The sequence below is a fragment of the Oryzias latipes genome, chromosome 13, assembly GCF_002234675.1.
Source record: "Oryzias latipes chromosome 13, ASM223467v1".
Lineage (NCBI taxonomy): Eukaryota > Metazoa > Chordata > Actinopteri > Beloniformes > Adrianichthyidae > Oryzias > Oryzias latipes.
Window position 1 is genome coordinate 9228582 of NC_019871.2, and position 21640 is coordinate 9250221.

At 39.3% G+C, this 21640-nt stretch overlaps 1 protein-coding gene across 2 annotated transcripts in view; it reads left to right on the forward strand.

The window, feature by feature from the left end:
- Positions 1–21640, forward strand: part of robo2 (roundabout guidance receptor 2) — a 282072-nt gene that overhangs the window by 215450 nt on the left and 44982 nt on the right. For both annotated transcript variants that reach the window (XM_023961235.1, XM_023961234.1), the window contains exons 3-9: positions 2401–2558; positions 3036–3156; positions 3412–3550; positions 12251–12387; positions 13497–13508; positions 17080–17204; positions 18994–19156. In XM_023961235.1, coding sequence (XP_023817003.1) covers positions 2401–2558; positions 3036–3156; positions 3412–3550; positions 12251–12387; positions 13497–13508; positions 17080–17204; positions 18994–19156 — 855 coding nt within the window. The remainder of the gene's footprint in view (positions 1–2400; positions 2559–3035; positions 3157–3411; positions 3551–12250; positions 12388–13496; positions 13509–17079; positions 17205–18993; positions 19157–21640) is intronic.

Consider the following 21640-nt stretch of genomic DNA (forward strand, 5'->3'; position numbering starts at 1 on the left):
ATATTCATATTTTTCAGACACAGGTTTCTTTTTACCCTGCAGCTGGATTGACAGATGCAGGACTTGTAGCAGAGGGGGTGGATATGTAAAAATATATAAATATTAATAAGCAAGTACGCAAGACAGCACGGTTTTGAGCCTGCTGTAGCTCCATGGGAGGTAAGATGCCTTTCTGCGAAAGAAGAAGCTAGATATTTCATGGACACGGAAAGTCAATTACTTTTTGTTTGTTGGGCAATGAGGGTCTGAATGCCTGCAGGGCCTCAAAGCCGGAGCCACAGTTCATGTTCTGACAGCAAATCGTATTCAAGCGAAACCCCACATCAGATGCCTCTCATGTTAGCTAAGTGACGAAAGAGAAAACACACACGCTTGTGTTATGATGCTAATATAAAAGCTTTTACTTGCCTTATGATTTCCAGCATCGAGCCACTCAGGGAGGTGCCTTCAGGCGACCACAGCGCTTTGGAAGAGATGCATGCTCACACTGTTACTGGAGCAATGCAAACGTAAATGAGATGTGTTTGTGCTTCACCTTCAGGGCCATCGCGACCTTCATAACTCTGGCATTCTTGTTAGGTTAGGTGCTGATGTAGAGTGTGTCTCCATTGGCTCTCATTGAGACTCATTTACTTTCTATCTGGTGGGTGTTATCGGCTTTACAAGCCCTAATCTCCCATTGGCTGTTGAGATTTTGTATTAGGTTGTTTGTGAACAGGTGTTTTGGTTTTGGTTGAGGCACGCTGAGGCTCTGGTTGACTCATTTGTTTTTTTGCCTTCATGTTTCTAGGTGTATTCATTTAGATTGTAAGTCACGGAGACCACTGTGTTCAGCCTTAAATTAGATTAGACAGTGTGGTACAAGAACCACAATGACACACCTCATGTGTTTTGTTTTTGTCACTGCTCTGATTCAACCCAGAGCGATTCTGATTGACTCCCGTGGGTGCCATCACCCACAAACGGAAAGCTGCAATTAAAGCTAACATGATCCTGAAAACAACAGGCTGTGTTTGGTCCAAACCAGGCTATGATTTTAGACCACAGGACCTCCGTTTGTAATGCAAATACACACAGCCCAGCGGAGGTCCCTGTTCTGCTCCAACAGGCTTGGGGGTCCGGCAGGCTGAAGCTGGCTAATTACCTCAGCTCTTTAGATTAGGGGGCAGGCCTGCATTAGAAAGGAAAAACCTCAATCTCCACCTCTTCTGTATTCTCTTCCATTACTCCAGTGTAAAGGTTTCATTTGAATTCATGTCACACAAAGTCCCACTCTGTGCCCTGTGCATCCCCAGGATAATTGGGTTGAAAGCTTCCTCCCTTCCTCCACTCTGCAGCCTCTTGGTCTAAATAAATAAATAAGGAGACAATGGATCTGCGGCTGTCTGTGGAGAGGGTAGGAAGAGTGAATGAAAAGATGAGAGAATCTAGGAGCGCAGGGACCAGTTATTCCCTCCCATAATCCCAGTCCTCCCGACGTTTGTCTCTACATGGAATTTACATAAGAACCTGTGGTGTTGCCCTTAATTTAGCCCCTTTAAGCACCTTAAAACAAGCTCAGTCCTTTCTATCCATCACAGGATACTTATGTCCTTTGCTATGTCATTGATGGACACACAGCTGGATCAAACATTTCTTAAAAGTGCTACAAAGATTAGATTTATTATAGATTTAATGGAGAAAAATCTGTTTGAGCGCACCCAGCAGGAGAGTGTGCGCGAGCTCCAAACTAAACCGTTAAGCCCTTTGTTGGCTACATGTGGCATTTTCTAAGTGTCCTCATTGGTATGAAAGTCGTTTCTCGCCCTGGAATTGACTCAGGATTAAATTTCTTACTGGCAGTTTGCCGGCTTGATGTGATTTTGCATTTGCATTTGCGTGTGTGTGCTCACCGGCGTGTGTCCGTGTGACAGGAGCTCTCCTTGTTCGATAATGAGCCGGTGTTGTGTGTTTCTCCGAACACTGCACAGGGTGAGAGGTTATCTCTGTGATGAAAGGCCTACCTGAGGGTGATTAGATACAAGGAGGCGCAGTTGTTCATCAGGCCACCTGCTGGTTTTTGTTTGTTAGCCTGCATCTGGTTGTACGTCAGAGTGTGTGCGTACATGCCACCCAGTGTTGTAACCCTGTGAGCTCTCACAAGTGAGTGACACCAGGCTTCAGGGCATTCTGACTCTGTTTGTTCTTCTACCTCCACAGGGACCTCCATTAGCTCCAATTAGCTTTCGCCTTACTTGCACATTACATTCAAATAGCCTACACAAACGGTGCTAATACTCACTTCACACAATTTCTTTCTATACCAGTTTTCAGGAAAGACAATCGTTCAAACCTTAAAACATGTCTTTATCTATGTTTTACAGTACTACTCCTAAAACAACTTCCTTTTTCTTTCCTCAGTGCTGCGAGACGATTTCAGACAAAATCCCATTGACGTGGTGGTGGCAGCAGCAGAGCCAGCCATTCTGGAATGCGTTCCTCCCAGAGGCCATCCTGAACCCACCATCTACTGGAAGAAGGACAAAGTGCGAATTGACGACAAGGATGACAGAATCACTGTGAGTGCTGCCACGGCATAGTTTAAAGAGAAATCTTGAATTTTTTTAGACACAAGATTTAGTATTTCTTAGGTGTTTAATGATTCATGTTAAAAATTAATTTTGTCGTTGGTGATACAATTTATAGTAAATTTTGGTTAATTTTGAATGATCTGATTCACTGCCCTAAAATCGATCCAGGATATCTTTAGACAAAACTTCATCCATTTTGACTCACAGATAAACACCTGGGTTCTGAACTGTTCAGGTGAAGTTTTCCAGATTGATTGTATTTCTTAAAAGATTATCAAGTATAAATTGTATTTGTATACAAACAAACAAGTAAACAAGAATAGATGGGAAACCCATTCACATTTTATTTTCAAAAATAAAATGTGAATGGGTTTGACTTTAACCAAACTGATTTCAGAGTGCACAACTGGAAAGTGGGGAAAATGTTAAAAAAATAATCATCTTGAAAACTGTTTTTCTTTTAAGATTCGTGGAGGGAAGCTCATGATCTCCAACACCAAAAAGACTGATGCTGGCATGTACATCTGTGTGGGTACCAATATGGTTGGAGAGCGAGAAAGTGAGACTGCTCAGCTGACTGTGTTTGGTATGCATCGCTTTTCTAAGTAATGAAACATGTGTGAACTTAATGCAATCAATGCAGGCCTAAAATGATTAACTATTGTTGGAAAATCCATGATTTTCGATTCCGACAATTTGCATATGGAGCTACTGTACATTCTAATTGCAACAACTCGACTTCTTAATTGCTATAAAGTTTTTTGGATTGAACACTGGTGATTTGGAATGAGCAGAATCTAAGAAATAGCAGGATGAAAGTGCATACTTCTCCATCCTGCAGAGCGACCGACCTTCATTCGAAGGCCGATCAACCAGGTGGTCCTGGAGGACGAAATGGTTGAGTTCCGCTGCCAGGTGCAAGGAGACCCCCAACCGAATGTTCGCTGGAGAAAAGATGACGTTGATGTTCCTCGAGGGAGGTTTGTGCTTTCACGTGAATGTCTTCAGAAACAAATAAACCTTGAAACGGACCGAGTCATCTTCTGCCTGTCTGTGTTAAGGATTGTGTGACAAGGGTCAAAAAGATAATGATGTAAGTTTGTGTCAGTCTTTGTAGGAAATAGGTCTTACCTCCAGATCACAGATGGTGGGAGAAGACAAATACTGTACAAAGCATTAAAGTCTGATAGATGATTTGATGTGTCAGTAAATAGGCTTAAAAGCAGAAAAACAAACTCTGTGTCGGACATCTATAGCTGACTAATATCCACACAAGGAAAGAGGATGAAAACGTGCCAGGCTTATAATCAGAGGGATGAAAACAAAGATAGAATGACTCAAAATCCGATGAGACATAGTATTCCATTGACATGATCCTTAAGTGTTTGTCCACAGGTGCAGCTGCCTCAGACACCTCCAAAACCTGCTAGATGGTCACCACCTCCCTGAACATTTAACCTCATTCAGTCTGCATGTTCTCACAGACATGAGAAGCGCATTCGGTCACAAGTGCAGAAACAGAAACTGACGTAAGAGAGAATCCGCACAAGTCTGTAATTTGAGGAGGAAGATATGCGCCAAAGCCAGATACAGCATGCCTCGCTGGCTGCTGATAACATAGCGATACTGCAGTTACTGCTCCCTGTTTGTGTCAACCTATTGCTTCACTATGAGTCACTTGACTCGCGGTCAGCAGTGGTGTCATTGACTTCAAAGAGGCGAGTGTTCTGTCTCCAGCCAGCAGGCTGGTCGCACGCTGCTTGGATCACCTCATAAAACATACACTCAGTGGACCTGACATCTCCCAAGGCTAGCTGCAAAGCCGAGCGTAGGCGGGTTGTTTGTGTCTGATAAGGATTCAGTTTACTGGGCAGCGGGATAGGAGCGCTGCGCCAAAGCAAGCACATACAAGTATTTGAATGAAGTCTTTGATATTGAGTTGGCTGTAAAAAAATAAATTAAAAAAATTCATTTCGTACACTAATTAACAGATTTATTACAGAGCTGGATGAGTGTCATGCACCATGTCCTTGCTAACTGTAACGGTGCTTTCAAGTCTGGCCTTATTCAGTTCCATGTCTGCTGGAAGATGCTGCGAATGGGAATAAATGATAATTATTGCATTGAGTCTAATAAAAAGATCTAAGAACTCTTTTGTTTTTGCTCAAAAAGACAATTCCTTATATTGGAATATGCTTCTTGTAATTATCCAGTGAACACGAAAAAGGATCTGTTTCTGTCACTTGGCAGAGGACTTTAAAACATCAAAACATGAGTTTGAGAACTGGCATGGAAAAAATAAATAAAATGAGCACCAATGATGTCCCACTTTGGGCCTTGTCAGAATAAAAGCCTGAAGAGGTTTATAGAGTCCTGAATGCAGTGGGAAGTGGTCTTCATTTTCTACTTATCTGAAAAGGTAACACTGTCCTTCTTAATATGATAACCGGTAAAAAAAAAAAAAAGAGTTTTATTATGGTGGCTATTTTTTAACACTTTTTTAACTTGTCTTTGCTGGCTCTTCTGCATACCCAGGTTTCTCTGTGAACTTTTATATGGGGAATTTTTTTATGGCAAAAATGAAAATGGAGCCTCAGCTGAGTAAACAGGTTGTTAATATGCTTAGAGTCTCCAGCCGCCTTACAGGCAAACACACACCAACACTGGCACATACATTGGAGACAGGAAGCAGCAAGATGGCAGTGGCGACGGTCTCTACGGGATAGAGGAAAAGATAGAGACAGAACAGGAACGCTTTCAATTAGTGGACTCAGACAATAATGTTGTTTTAGGTTTCATCTGCTCAAAGTATGTCAAAATAATGTGAATTTTGAATCAGCAAACAATCTGCCTTGAGATTTTAGCCATCACGCTTTTTTAGTACAAAAATGTAATAATAAATTCTCTAATTTAATTTACATACTGTTAATTGAAACCTCATGAAACTCCCTGTCAGACAATTAATGACCCACTCAAATGAAAATTGTGTTTTTTGGTGTTTTTAACAGGCCAATTTGGTATTTTGCTAATGATAAAGGAAATGTTAAAAAAATTAAGCTTTTTATTGTGTTTCTGATTATTTCTTTATTCAAATCGTTGTGAATCAGGAGCAGACGGAAAAATGTAATTTCAAAAAGATACAGTTGTGACGTAGAACCTACAATGGCAACCCAGAAGCTATCTGCTCTGCTCCTTTCTGATGCATCCACTTGCAGATGATTAGATCCATGTACGTCTTTGTTTTCCTTGTCAGAGCTGGTATCCGGCTATAAATGTCTGGATAGCTCCGATATTGCATTCTTTTTGCACCATTAATGTTCGGTTGGGGATGTAAGGAGCTGTAACTAGTGGTATAAAGTGTAAACAGATGAATAATGGGCAATGAGGGTTACTCCGCCCCAACAGTCCCACCCACAAATCAGAGTCGAATTTGTAATGAACTGCCGAAACTCTGTCCTAGAAAAACGACTCTTTTTAGGAAAAAAAAATGGCTAAAAACAGCGTAATCATAATTAACAAAACACATGGGAATGCTTCTACAATTGACACATGATTGGAGTGGGACTTTAAACTAAATTACTGTAGTGAAGTTTAATGTCAGGGGGATTACAAAAATATGATATAGCATATCAAATATGTGTGTTGCCATTTTCTTGGGATAAAATGGCAACAGAAATGTTCATGACTTTACATTTAGGGATCGTAAACTATTCAAACAAACTGACTGTAATAAGGCAGGGGTTACCTCATAGATGTCATAATCAATATCAACATGGAGCTTACAAAAAAATTCCACATAAATCGAGACAGATTTGGGACTAAACAAACCCAACAAACACAAATGCGTCTCCTATAAGAAATGCCAAGTTCTGGACATTTAGCAACAGTAAATCTGGTTTTAATTATTACAACAGTAGTGGAAGAGTAAAACCACCTTGTGTTACTGTGTGTAAATAAAATCACTTACCATTGCATGTAAAATGAAAATCACCCGACCACTCGTTTTAAAAATGAGGTTGGAATGAAGGCGTATTCTTTATAACATGATATTGGTTTGCCAACCCCCTTGTTTTTGCATGAGTTTAAAATATTGTCATAATTTCTGCCGACTCAAGTGTGGCATTAATGTTCACCTGTAATAAGGCTAAATAAGAAAGGAGAATGAAAAAATAATGCTGACCAAAACATGTTCTTGGTGCGTATTCCACACAGTGAGGGAATTATTTATCTGCCCCTACAGGCTCTGTGGGGAAGCATGTGTTCTCTTTGGAATTGTGCCATCCCTTCGTTTGCCCTGGACCTTTGTGCCCTCACCTGGGCTTTATCAGACCCTGTTTGGTCTTTGTATTCAGGTTCTTGTCCCTGTTGACCTGCACACTGCGGCCTTTGCATTCAACATTCAGCACAAAAACCTTTCTTTCTGACTCAATTCCTGCGGGATGTGTATGTGTGAGTGTGTGTGTGTGTGTGTGTGGGGGGGGGTGTCTTTCTGTAAACTTGAGGTGTGTGGGTTAGTCTGTTTGAGAGAGCTGTTAAAGCCAGTATGACAGGAGAGCTTGTGTTATGCTGACCATCCCCTTCTGCTGATTTCTCCAATCTGCAAGTCAGCAGAATGAAAAGATGACAAGCTACGGTTTCTGTCTTCAATAGTTCACTTGATTTATTACAGGATACATCTGATATTTAGGAAATAAAAGCCTTTTTGGAACCAATTTTTACTAACAAATAATCAAAATGCCACTATTTTATTTTTTTCAATTTAATTAATAAACATCCACTTTTGGGCTTTCCTTAAACCTTGCTCTAATTTTACTAAGTTTTGTGTTTTCATGTCTTACCTATTTAGATTTAAGCCACGTTCACACCGCCCTCAGCACTGCATGTTCAACGAACCACTTTCAGTGAAAGTCTATATAAAGACAATATGCCCATTTTGGGCTTTCGCGTTCAAAACTTCTGCGTTCACACGTCACTATAGAAGTTTCTACACTGTTTTCAGGCTCTGCGTACAAAATGTGTGTCCATTGCACACTTATTGCAATTTTTATCAGGCAGAACTATGACCAATCAGGGACTTGGATTTGGTAGTCACGAATGGATGGTGTCCCCTTAAACTCACGGAATTGCCAACTGTTTAAAAATTGATCATGGAGGAAAAATTAATGATTCCAGGTTGTGTGGATTCAGAGATTTGAATTGTATGACACCAAGGAAGAGAGCTGTGCAAGAACTAGTCTGGAGCAAGAATTTCGAGAATGGCACCGCTTTGACATTTTGCATCAAGCTTCTTCCAACTATAGGTGACAGACATACACTAGCTTAGCACGTTTAAGCACGTTTAAAAACGTGCGTCACATGCCTGGTGTGAATGAGGCATTAGGTTAGAGATAGAGATTTATTTTTGGACCTGTGGTGCTGTTCTTTTCATCGTCAGAGATGGTTAATAATCTGTGCAACAACAAAAAATAAAATAAAACTCCTACTAAGTTCCAACCTAATCACTAAGGTTTAAATGCTGCCATTGTGTTTTGTGGTTAATGTAGGGTGAGGTGATGATTGTTGGCAGACAGAAGTGCCAGAAACTAGATAAAGGCCTTGATTGTTATACAATGAAAAGTGGTGGTAAGTGATCGATTCCCTGTTACAGGTGAAGTGGCCTGGACATGAAGACTTTATCTTCACTTAGGAAGGAGGAGAGTTTGAAACTAGCAGAAAAGCAACTGTCTGAGCAGCTGGCAAGTGCACAAACTGAATCAGTCTGCTAATGTATATTTTTCTGACTATTACACAGAGTTGGCAGCTTATGCCACTAAGCAGATCTGTTCATGTGTATTTACAAAGGTGTAGCAGATAAGATGATCTGCTATAGAGGAATTGGCAGTGGCATCAAGGTCAAACACAGGTGATTGAGTTCCTGACAGACCCTTTTGAGACAAATCCTCTTAAATAATTTCCAGTTATTTTAAGATGTCCCGCTTTTAAAGTGTGGAGTCTAAATGTTCTTTTCACTGTGCCATCTCATTCTGAAAACTATTTAAGCTGACACCAAGGAAAATGTTGCTTTGTTTTGGCATTTCCTTACATTCCCATCACTCCTCATCCATCCACATGAGTGAAACAGGCTCTGCATACAGAATTTGTACATATTATCTCCTGCAGAGTCTACTTTGTTTTGCGTATCATCCCTTCTTGACATGATGAGATAGTTCAGGAAGGTAAACTTGGCTCTCCTGTATTTTCCACAGCCCTCTACTTGTGCAGTTACATTCCTCCTCTAATAGAGAACAGTGCTCTCCCTGAGTTCAGTTGCAATAAAGAGCTACTGTTCCCTGGTTGTGTGCATATCTGCCTTTGGGGCCAAAACCTCCTCTTATCCCTAAGTATTTCCACTCATGTTGTCATCCAGGCCGATTCCATATGGGAAGTTGATTATGGATTGATTGCCCTCATATCCTTTCAGAAGGTTATGGACCAGCCTTTAGTTCTGTCTTGAGAAACTGACAGAACCAAGACGGAGAACAATGTGATACTTGTCCAGTGTAAATTTACCTGCTTTTTTTCCACTCTGCAAACGATTCTTGAAGACCAGAGAGCTGAACAAATCCATCCATCTACAGCATTGCAACTGAACTCATGACAGTGTTGACCAGTGTTATCAAAACTTGTGGTGTATGGACCTGCACATATTCACCAGCATATAGGAACATGGATGTGGCTAAATCCCATAGCTGAGATTTAAAATAGGCAATTCTTGGCAAAATGTCTTGATCCATGGTCATATTTTATGAAATATATACATGTATTAGGTTTCTGCGACAGACTGGCGACCTGTCCAGGGTGCCCCCTGCCTTCGCCAACAAGTGGCCAGGATAGGCTCCGGCAGCCCTGTGTCCCCAAAAGGGAATAAACGGAAGAAAATTAATATTAGATACAGCTGAGACAGTTAAAAAAAGATTACCATAAAATTTTTTGAACTAAATTTTGTCTGTGCCATTATTTGCTGCATGTATTAAATTTTGGTCCAGACAGGTCAGATTTTGTTGATCGGCAGTCTTCATCTCCTTTTACTTTTTTTTCCCCTCATAGAATGCTGCAATCAGCGCTGAAATGCATGCAAAAAACTTCTGACACTCCAGATTTGAACCAAATAATCCTCTAGACACAGTTTCTTTCCTGAAAGAGAAGGCCCCATAAATACATATAGTGTAGGGTTAATCATAAAAGTCAGTGTGCACACTTCTTTCAGGCACTGGTATGCCACTCTGTAAGGATAGAAAAAGGTACTCCATTTTAAAAAGAGTTTGTTGTTGCAAAGTAGTAAGAAGTCTTACACTTAGTCTTACAATTTCTGTATCTTTAAAAAGTACATCCATAGATGTGCTGCTACGTTCACAACAGGCATGGGATGGGCGTTTAGCCTCAATGTTCACACTGGACTGTCACTACCCGATTCTAGTGCATGTCCACCACCTACAGTTGGAAATAAAATGTCAAAGCAGTGCAAATCTCGCAAATCTTGCTCCAGGGCCTTTCTTTCACAGCTTTATTCCAATATATAAAAGAAAAAAACACAATTACTAATTTCTCCCTCATGATCAATTTTCAAATGGTTGGCATTTCCATGAAGTGTCTATTTGTCTCTACCAAATCCAAGTCCCTATTTGGTCAAAGTTAACCCCTGTGCTATCCTAGGCACTTTAACATTGGGAGTGGGGTCACAAGATAAGTGCGCTGAACTTTTTTCTTCAATGATTTGTGATCTTTACTGGTGTCCATGGATTACATGAAATCCTCTCCACCTTTATCCACCTTTGTCATGGTAGGGATGACACGTCAATGGTCATCTTGACCCCATAGGATAGCACAAGGGTTAAGCCTGGCTGAGCTATTAACACATAGTCATTTGCTGTGCGTTTTTTGAGTAGAGTCCGAAAATGGTTGGAGAAACTGTAGTATCGACACGTGAACACGATAGTTTTGAACGCGGAAGCCTGCAGACGTTCTTTTGGAAATGATCACTTGCACCCACTTCGACAAGGGGCATGTGAACATAGCTTCAGATTATGCCAGAATACACATTTTGACCCCGTCAGGATAAATGTGGACATACTTTTTTCAAGTTTATTTCTAAAAACACAAGACATCATTACCTGTATGATAAGGGGGCATTGTTTGGATTAATGCTTTTTTAAGAAGCTTGTTTTTTTATTTGACGATGTGGTTGCCCCATTCCCTTAGTTGCAACTCACCTGGATTCAACAATAAAGCCTTTATCTGCTCCCTTCACCATTACCTGTTCTGTATGTCCCCTTTCGGTAGAAAAAGCGTTCAGTCATGAGTCACTCTTATAATCATTATGTTTTTTTAAGTGCCTGTGTGGAGGGGTGGAACTGGCAGTCATAGTTGAGGAATGTGCTGCAGTAAAATTACCTTTCAACATTTTTTTTTCTTTTCAGGAAGTGTCATAACAGCTACAAAGAAAAGAAAAAAAAAAAGACATGGATAGACAGGATAAATTTGTTTTGGAGCTGCCAGTGGCAAACAGCCATTTGTGCAGCTGATAGTTCAGCGGAGAGGTTTTTCTCACTCTGAAGGAAATGGACCATGGCTGACTGTTTCCCCACAGTCACTTTAGAAAGTATCACTCTAAATCATAGTGTGTTATGATATCCAATTGTTCTAGGCTTTATCCATTATAAACTTTTTTATTCTTTTTATTATCCACAATTAACACATTTAAAAAAAGGATTCTTTCAAAGGTTTAATGTGATAAAAGTAAATATTTAGAAAATTGCGGCAGAGATTAGCGTGTGCTTTATTCAGATCCATTGTAATCCAAATCCTATTTAAACACACAAAAGCAGTGCACTGTTGCTCAGAGTAAGTTTTTTTTTCATTTGAAATCTTTTTTTTTGGTTAGTTACATAACAACTTATTCATTTTTGGAAGACTTGTTTTGTGTCACTTCAGGCAGATGTTGATGTCAGATTTTTTTGATGGTACATGAAAATATGCTGTAACAGGAGTTATAGTATCAAGTCTTCTTTTTTCCCCTCAAAGCCTTTTACAAGGATTTTTTGGCTTTTGGCCTCAAAGTAATACATTTTGGGTTATTTTTAGTGTCTACAAATAAAGAAATTTCGTCTGTATTCATTTTTATTCGTCTGCAATCTAACAATCAGTACAGTCTTTAAAATGGGAATCTTGTTTTAAGCCTTAGTACAGCAGTTCTTTATCTCTTTATCTCAACCTTGTAATCCTTGACTGGGTCAGACAGCAGAGGGTTCTTAGGGTGGACAGACCGCTCGTACACAGCATCACTTACACTGTGCTTACATCCTCCAAAACCAGAATCTATTTCAGTGACACACTGAAACACGAAACAAAACTAGCACGAGACACATGTAAAGGGATCATGCATTCACATGTGCAAATAAAGAGGAACAGTTTGAGACATTATTCTACTTTAATCATGATGTCTCAGTTTAAATGGAGCTCCAGACAGTATTCACAGTCATAAATCTGTTTGCGTTGTAGACATACACATACCGATTAATGAATAATGAATGGGCTTGGAGTTTTTTCTTTTCTGTGAACGGTGAATCACTTTTTAATTATACATCAAACCCCAGAAGTTTATGAGAGAGACTCTTCTTCTTATGTTTCGTTCTTGTTTCCAGATACGATATCAAGTATGACAAGGACGACTATGTGCTGAGAGTGAAGAAGGCTTCCGTTAGCGATGAAGGCACATTCACCTGTGTAGCAGAAAACCGTGTTGGCAAGCTGGAAGCCGCTGCCAGTCTTACAGTCAGAGGTATGAAATCTTATTTGTTTGGTGGTTTCTTGTGTTGTTGTCTTTTTCCCGCAATGTGATGCATAGAAGTCATGGAATAGTTGGCTCCTGTATACTAATACAAAGTTAAAAAATTCTGTTTGCTCTTGCTTTTGTTATTTTAATTTTGTTGCAGTTTTCAGGCTTCAGCAGCAAACAGAAATGTCGACAGTCTATGAATCTATTAAATTATTTACATTTCCAAGAGCAGCATCGACACACTATCACTCCTCTCCCTCCGCTTCTACTGTAACCATCCAGTCAGCAAAGCCATTTCACAGATTACTGGTGCACACCGTTTGCACCACACCTGGGGTTTCAAAGGTTAATAAAAACATTCTGAATATAATTTACCCTATTCCAGCCAGTCATCTTCCCATTACACCCAAGGGTTTACAGTCTCTGCGGAGCGATTTAGACCAATGCAGAGTTTCAGAAGGAGGTACAACAAGGCCCGGGATGTATAAACCTTTTACCTTTCTGGAGGCTAGATTATAGCAAGATTTTTACAGTGAAGCCACAGGGAAATTCTAAGGGAACTCCACATTCTCCAATTTTTTCTTTGAGGTCTTTAGAAAAAGAGATTTTTCTTTGGAGCAAGCAGCCTGAATTAAGAGGGCTTGGCCCTCTTTTCTTTCTTTGCTCTGTCCATATGCAGTTGCAGTAAACACATCTTTGCCTTGCTGTTGCAGCACACACCACCCCATAGAATTGCAGATTTCACTAATGCAGACATGGACGGACCAGTAGCATTTAAGTCTTAAGTTTATTACCCAAAGGGGAATTCGTAGTGCATCTGGAAACCACAAGTTCTTGTTTACACCAGACTGCTTTGACCATTCAAAGCTCTGAGAAACAGATGCTTTCCATTAATCTGCAAACTGTCCGGTGGACAAAAGCTACTGGCTCATCTGTGTCGCGCTTAAACTGTGCCAGAAGTGTGTCGGCCCCGGCTCAACGTGTCATTCACTCTGATTTTGATTTATTTTGGTCTTATTTGATTATGTCTGTTGTGTTCTTCTTTTTGTTTTATTCGTTTGTGTCTTATTTTGTTTGTTTTTGTTTCCACTCCACCTGTGTTGTGTCTCCAGCTCGCCCTGTTGGTAAGTACCCATCCCTCTGATTTGATCCCATTCTGCATGCTCTCTCACTTTTCATCCACCCATCTCTGCATTTGGCCGCCTGACTAAGTTTGCTTCCTTTTGACACATCTGAATGTGACGAACTCTGACATTTAAAATTATTTTTGTTTTTGTATAAGTTTAGACATGTAGATCCATTATTAAGTAGGTAACCTAATCAACTGATGCGTGTTTGCAGCAACTTCACAAGGTCAATGCAGATATTTCAAACAATGCAACTTTCTTGAACTTAGTGAGGCTCCACAAAAAAGTTCAGTAACAAAGATCTATTTTATCAATAAAAGTTTCTTCCTTTTTTTCAATCCAATTAAAATAATGTTTTTGGTGTTTTGCAACATGTTCTTGTGGCATTTTCCTCATGATGGAGGACAAATAGAAAGAAAATTAATATTAAAATTGCGTTTTGCGTTCTGATGCTCTGCAGAAACTATGTTCTAGACTACACGTTTTTTTTATTATTATTTTAGCTAAAAACATCATAATCATAAATAATTGACTACTAAAAGCTTTTACAATAGATCAAAATATGATTGGAGTGGGACTTTAAAGGAAATATCAAATGTGAAATAAACAACTTCCTCTGGAACAGGAGAGCTTAGCATTTTTCGAGAATGCAACTCTGCTATTATTGAATCTCAGAATCTTTACTTGTTTTCAGTCTGACCTCTTAAGGTCAATTGTTAAAGCTTCAAATGTCTAGTTCATTGATATGACTTAAAGATGTTGTAATGTTTGCAAAACAAAGCAGAGACCTCATTTTAGGTAAGCTGCTTCCCTACAGAGCTATGCCATGCAAAGATGGGAGTCTCAATATATTTCCATATTGGTAAATCTAAATTACATTTGCTTAAAATATCACATTGACACAGTTGACATCCAGGAGATGCATGTCTCTTATGCTGGAGACTAAAGAATGCAGCATAAATAAGCATGCAGTGTGATGAAGAATGGAAAGGAAGAGAATACTAGAAGGGTTTTTTAAGACGAGCTGGAGCAGTAGAATTAAAAATAAATAAATAAAATAGACGCTGCCTCTTCAGTTGCCAAAACAGCAGTAGCTGTTCAGCGATTGTCAAACTGTCAACTTCCTGGAAGATGGAGGAAATTACACATTCAGTCTGCCTGTGGGAAGAGACAGTAATTGCTGTCAACTTTTGAATAAAATATGATTGAACACAGGTTTTTAAAGGAGGAGGAAATGTTTGTGACTGCCAGTGCTGAATGGATCTCTGTCTCTTTGTCCATTTGTACTTTTCACCCTGACTTGACTGCTGTCATATGTGGAGCACTTTCCAAACCAGCCAGATGTGGCTTACTATGAATTAAATATGGGCCAATAATCATGTGTTCCTGTAGGAGTGGATAGGAAAAGGGCTGCTCATGTGTCATTAAGGGTCTCTAAATTGAAGCAGACCAAGTGTGAGTTAGTCCAGAGCCAAGCTATGAAACCGTCACTCACTGACCTAAAGTAGATTTGACAGAAAATGTTTATCTATGTTCCTCAGTGGGGCTTTCTGCACATATTTGGGTTCACACCAACTACAGTACCCTTACTAATCATTTTTGAAAGCTGCAAAAATGGGTTCTGGTTGCAGGAAGCATGTTTCTAGCTATTAAAAATAAGTTTTCAAAATACAATTTCTGCCAAAGAAAAGTCATAAACCTAGATACTTATGTATAACTGTGGCCTTTTTGACAGCGTGCTATGTAGTAAATGTACTCTACAAGTAAACTGATTCCCACTGCTGAATTTTTTTCTTCTTTCACATTTTGCACATAACATCAGGGGTAGTTAATAAAGACTATGTGTGGAGGTACAGAGCTTGGCAGCCCAATAATAGCAACCATTCCGTAAAGTGTGAAACAATATTCTTAGTAAGGTGGTGTATGGAATGAAGCAGAGTAGAGAATGAAAAAGGAGTAAACAGTGTCCTTGCCAGAGCATGATTTAGGAGCTGGGTATCAGGCCCAGCCTTATAAGAGCCACGAGATATTCAAGCTGCAGAAGGCCAAACGGGGAGGCAGTAAATCTGTTGCCATCTGTACCATACCCAACTGTGTGTGTCTTTGACAAACACACACCCCCAAAAAGGGATTACATGAAGGAGCCAGCCAAATGGGAAGAGTTTGGTCTTACTGGAACCAGCTGGCTTATCTACGGACGCCGGACTTACGCGGAAATCAAAAGAAACAGAGATGCTGCAACTTACTGCACTGCAACAATTGACAATTTTTTGGCACCGAATTTTCAACATCTCTACAAATTCTTATTCGAAAGACAACATATTTTTTTAATCTATAATACAAAATTTGCATTTACACAGGTGTAGATTTAGTTCTTAGATTGCAAATGAGTCACTGTTCCTCCTGTAAGAAACAGTTGGTGTCCTATTTTAGCAAACACAATACTTGGCAACATGATGTCCAGAGACAATCACAGGGGGAAAAAAAAACAAAGGTTGCTAAACTAATTATCTTTCCCCTCAGTATGTGGGTTGTGAAATAATTACTTCAGTTTGTATTCTTTGGATGCAAGACAGACAAAGCCAGTATAACATTACCAATTGATTTAATTTTTGTTCATTTTAAGTCTTGTGCACACATTTTTTTAATGGATTTGTATTTTTTAAAGCCTAATGTAATTAGTGGCAGGATAATCTGATAAAAAGTTTGTGGTTTTTGTGGATTCTAGTATATCCACCTCAAATCTTGCCTGCTTTTCCCATAGCATTTTACAAACAAAAAGTCTAATTCGTATATTACAAGTGCAAATCAAGATGTTTTCTTATTGAAGTCTTCTCAGTCTAACCTTTTAAGAAAGCCTTTGTTTTGGGTTCTATTAAAGCAGCTAAAATGTACAAGGAAAATTGTGTGTTAAATTTCATGGAAAGAAACAGTCAATACAAAAGACTTAAAGCTCTAATCTAATCTCTATTACCCAACTTCTAACATCAGTCATGTTAGAACTTTCTGCTGCAGCTGAGTCTGTGACAATTGGTCAGGCTGTTGATGATGTAGAGAATATAAAACCTGTACAGCAGTTTCTGAGCTTTTTCTCTTTTCAGTCGGGGTGTTAGCTTGATATGTGAGACCCATAGAAATGGCCTTCTGTCTATCACTTCTTTTAGAGCTTTGATCAGGTCCTCCAAACTCACCACATACTGACTTTTATATGAGAAGAGCTCCCATGTGGAGTCAATTCTACATATGGAAAGTCAGACACAATCAGCTGTGTATGTTTGGAAATGTATTCTCTCAGATCTCTTTGCCATTGTGACTTGGGCACTTCCTCTTGTGCCTCTGTGGCTGTCATTCATTCATCTCGGGCTTAATCTAGATGAATGAACTGTGTGATTAATATGATCGTCCCTATGATAAAGAAAACTGCATGGCAGCTCTATGAAACACTCCCATCTTGATTTGACCATGTGATATATTGCCTGCTTTTGCTTGAAGATCTTTAGCCCTTAACTGTTGTTGCACTCTGTACCTCTCACCATATGACCATGTCTCTTGGTTTCTGTAATTGTAGCTCCACCTCAGTTTGTCATTCGCCCAAGAGACCAAATTGTGGCACAAGACCGTAATGCCACATTTCCATGTGAAGCCAAAGGAAATCCACAACCTGCTGTCTTCTGGCAAAAGGAGGGGAGTCAGGTATAGACAGAATGTTTTTAATTTATATATATTTGTTTTTACAGTGTGCTTTCTAGAGCTATGTTCATACCCTCTACAATGTCCATTCAAGCAGCCACTTCCAATGGAAAGTCTACGTAAATGCGCATAAATGGGCGTTTTGGGATTCCACGTTCAAAACTTGCATTTACGCCTCACTACACACATTTTTAAGTACATTTTTGGAATCTACATTGCAAACGCATAGCCACTGAACACGTGTTCAAAGTTACACCGAGCTGAACTTTGACCAATCGAGGACTCTGATTTGGTAGTGACGAATGGATGGCATCTCCTTTAAATCACGGATGTGACAGAACAGTTTGAAAATTGATATGGTGGTGAAATTAATTTTAGCGGTTTGTGCCCGGAAATTATATGGCACCAAGTCTATCTTAGACCGGAACAGAGCCGTGAAAGAAAAAACCTGGAGCAGAATTCATGAGATTTGCACCGCTTTAACATTTGGCACCAAGCCTCTTCCTAGTATAGGTCAGCGAACAAGCGCTAGCAATATTAGCGACAGTCCAATGTGAACACCATGTAAACCCACGTTCAAGAATGAGTTTTACAGCATGCGTCACACGCCCAGTGTGAACGTATTTTCAGAAGGCAGTGTTGAATCTTTGGCACTGTCAACAAACAGACTGCATAAATTATGTTTCTTGTATGTTCAACAAACCCACACTTAAAATACTATCTCCCATCGATATCTTTACTACAGACACAGATACACCTTTCTTCTTAGGAGCTGTCAAACAGCAGCACACCTGGAAAAGTGCTAATCGGTTTTCTTTGACCCCGAACTGATAAGAACAATCTTATCCATCACTTAACAGATAACCTCCGTCAAATACCTGGATGTCCTCATAATGCTCAACAACGGTGCCAATTAGCAGCCTGTTGGGGCTTGTAGATGAGCCAGAGATATTACTCAGCTTTGGCTAGGTGGAAACACATGCACCTATCTGTTGCCCGCAGCCCAAAATTATGACACAGTTTTCTTCAAACAGATAAACGTGGTGTTTACGTGTTCACACAAACATTCATGTGGCCCAGAGCATAAAAGTCACCACTGTTGATAGCTAATAGCTCACTTCTGTGTTTTATTGTTACTAAAATATACTTTAAAAAAAAAGCTATGCAGGCGCAACTTTACCCTAATTGTATGAAGAGACAGTATTTGTTTGGAAGTTAAATTTAAACTCATAAAGAGCAAAAAAAAAGATTTGTTTTTCTGTCATTTGAGAACCACAAAGTCAACATTTGAAAGTGTTTTAATTTGCAGAGGCCATCTGTATCATACAACTATATTTTACCACAGAGAAATCAGCATTGATTAAAAAGAGCCTCCCCTCCAGGAAAAAATTGACTAAATTCAAGATTAGTTGGCTCTTCCTTTTTGTGTTTAAATGTCAACAGATGTAAACATGAAGATAAAAACAAAGGCATGAACCTAAAACTGAGAGGACAGATGTCATAGACCCCACAAGAGCAAACACCCAGCACATTTTATAGGCCTCGCACAGGGAAGTGTGTGAAGCACAAATCAAAAAGAGTGTTCATTGTTTGCAGTTTGTCAGGTTGGTTAACCATGTGATAGATGAAATTGCTCATACTGCGGCTGTTACAGTCTAATTTACTTGTTTGGGAGTGTGCATAGTGAGTGTGTGAGTTTGGTGGAAGTGTGTGGGTGTGTGATTTTGTGATTTGTCCTGGTTGCACTTGTTCCTTGTTCTCATTAATTAGCTGTTTGTTCCACTTCCTGCAGAATTTGCTGTTTCCCAACCAGCCCAACAGTCGCTTCTCAGTGTCGCCCAGCGGAGAGCTCACCATCACTTCAGTGCAGCGGTCAGATGCTGGTTACTATATTTGCCAGGCCCTGACCGTTGCAGGCAGCATCCTTGCCAAGGCTCAGCTGGAGGTCACAGATGGTGAGGGAAAACTAACATGTCTTCTAACTCTGCTCACTGCTGCTCACTGCTGCACATTAGATAACACCCAAACATCCCTGCAAACACAATGAAACGGTTGGGCCAACAGCCAGACTGTGCGAACAGGAATTTTAGAAATCTCGTTTATTTGACGTTTTAGATGTGGCATCTTTCTTGCTTTAACGTTTAGTAAGAAGCTGGCCTTCGATGGAAATTTTTGTTTTTGTCTGTACAGCTTTCACTTAAAAAATGTCAGTACCTCCATGACCTTCATCTCTGTTTTTTGCACGATGTTCTTCGGATTTTTTTTTTTTCTTTCTGGAAGAATTTAATTAAAACGTATTCTCTCTTTGTAAAGGAAATAAAGCATTGTCCTTGAGTTCTTTCAAGTTTAATGGCAAGCGTTTGCACGAAGGAGAAGTATGTGTGTGAGGGCGGCGAGCAAGTGAAAGAGACAGAGAGAGAGGGGTGACAATAGCTTCCTGTGGAATGAATTATGCGGTCTTCCTAAGTGTGGAAGCATCTAATCTGCTTGGCTGTGGTGATGCCAAGATGGACAGCTACCCATATGTCTGCTGAAGTACCTGCTAGCACAAAGATTAAAATCGCCGCAGGAACCCCTTCTGTGTGTCTGTGTGTGTGTTTATATATATTTCCTATCACTAGTAAAAACAGTTAAATAAACTGTCTATTTAACAAGAATGTTTAGCTAGAATGATTTTATTGAAATTTCACTGTTCTTTTCATGTAATTTTCTTAACTTTTATTTGTATTTTTTATCAGGCTCAAATTGTGTCAGGGTTTTTACACTTAGCAGGCTGTTCTGAATGACGCGCAGGCATGAAGGGTGCCTCATGAGTTGAAGACGGGATGAGTGATAGTAGGATGCAGTTAAGGAGGGTCTGGGTAAGGTCATGGCCACACCTGCTACAGTCCATGTGTGATTTACAGCTCCTAGTCCCGCCAGCAGAATGTGAGGTTCAAGGAGATCTGTAATGAGAAATTCCTGATCTAGAGACACAAGGCCAAGTCTAGCTCTGCGTCCTCCCTTTGTCACCCCTAAATGACATATCAGATGCATCAAATTCTTGGGCAAAACACATATCTTTGGCATTGCACTCGCTTTTAGTAAAAGTAGTTTGCCTTATAGTTGCATATCACTTAAAAATGTGATGTATGAAATTTAAGATATTGTTTCAAAAAATCCCTGATAAAACATCCACGTATTCACTAATTCGTGTTTTATAATCGGGTGAGAATAAAAACGTTAAAAACCCACCTCGATGATCTGTTGATATATTGTAAAAGCGTTACTAGTGGTCTTTTAATTATGATTTTGCAGTTTTTAGTAAAAATAAAAAGCTTTGTATTATTTTTTAGGACATAGTTTCTGCAAAACAGCAGTTGTTTATAAGAAATTTGCCTCTGAGTTGTGGTGGGATCGTAGGTGTGAAGCAACACCCCCCCTCCCGTCATCCATAAATGTGAGCTATCTGTTGAAACACTCCTGCTATCATACAGCCCCTAACAACTTAAACCAAAATTAGTGATGCAGCAAAAATGGTGAGCAACATTGGATTTAACCACAAAGAAAAATTAAGACAAGTTGATCCATCAGAATAAAGTTCCCCATCATCTAAAATCCATGAAAACACATTATAAACACTGAAAACACAATTTGTATTGGAGTGGGTTTTTAAATCTTCACTGTAAACCCAAACAAGTTACCAGAACTTAAAAAAATTAAGGCAATCATTTGCCACAATTTTTTTGAGTTGATTAACTAAAAAGTCTGAGTTTTCCATAACATAAAAGATTTAATTGTGTGCTACTTGTATTTCTTTATAACAGTTAAATTAAAAGTGTCAATTCGTGCAAGTCAAATATTGGCATTAAATATAACTTACATTTACACATTAAGACAACTTAATTGTCATCAGTTACTATGACTCACAGTTTTGAGTTTTAAAGCCACAGGAATAAGTTTGCATAACTTAAAAAAATAGGAAAAAACAACAATTTTATCCTAACAGAACTCGATATATATCAGTTACCTTCTTGTACAGGGATAATCAATTTGTTTGAGTCAGTAAACTCAAAACCATGCTTTTCAAAACTTATTTTCTTTAGGCAAATGATTGCCTAAAAAATAGAGTAACGGTAACTTAAAACACTCTAAAAAGAAAAAAAGTTGATCCAACTTAATTGAATTACTTCAGTTGTTAACACCTAATTGAATTGAGTTTATGCAACTTAGTTTTTTATGGCACATTAACTCAAATTGATAAGTTGGTCTAACTGAAAAAAACATATTATAAATTTTGCTTCAACAATTTACATTGGCACATTTTTCTAAAGTTTCAACTACTGGACCTGGAATTATTCACATCAAAGACATGAATGACCCAGCAATGTCTCATAGTTCAAGACAGGAGCTCGGGTGTTGAGAACTCGGTCTTCAATTATGGGACATACCATGTTTTC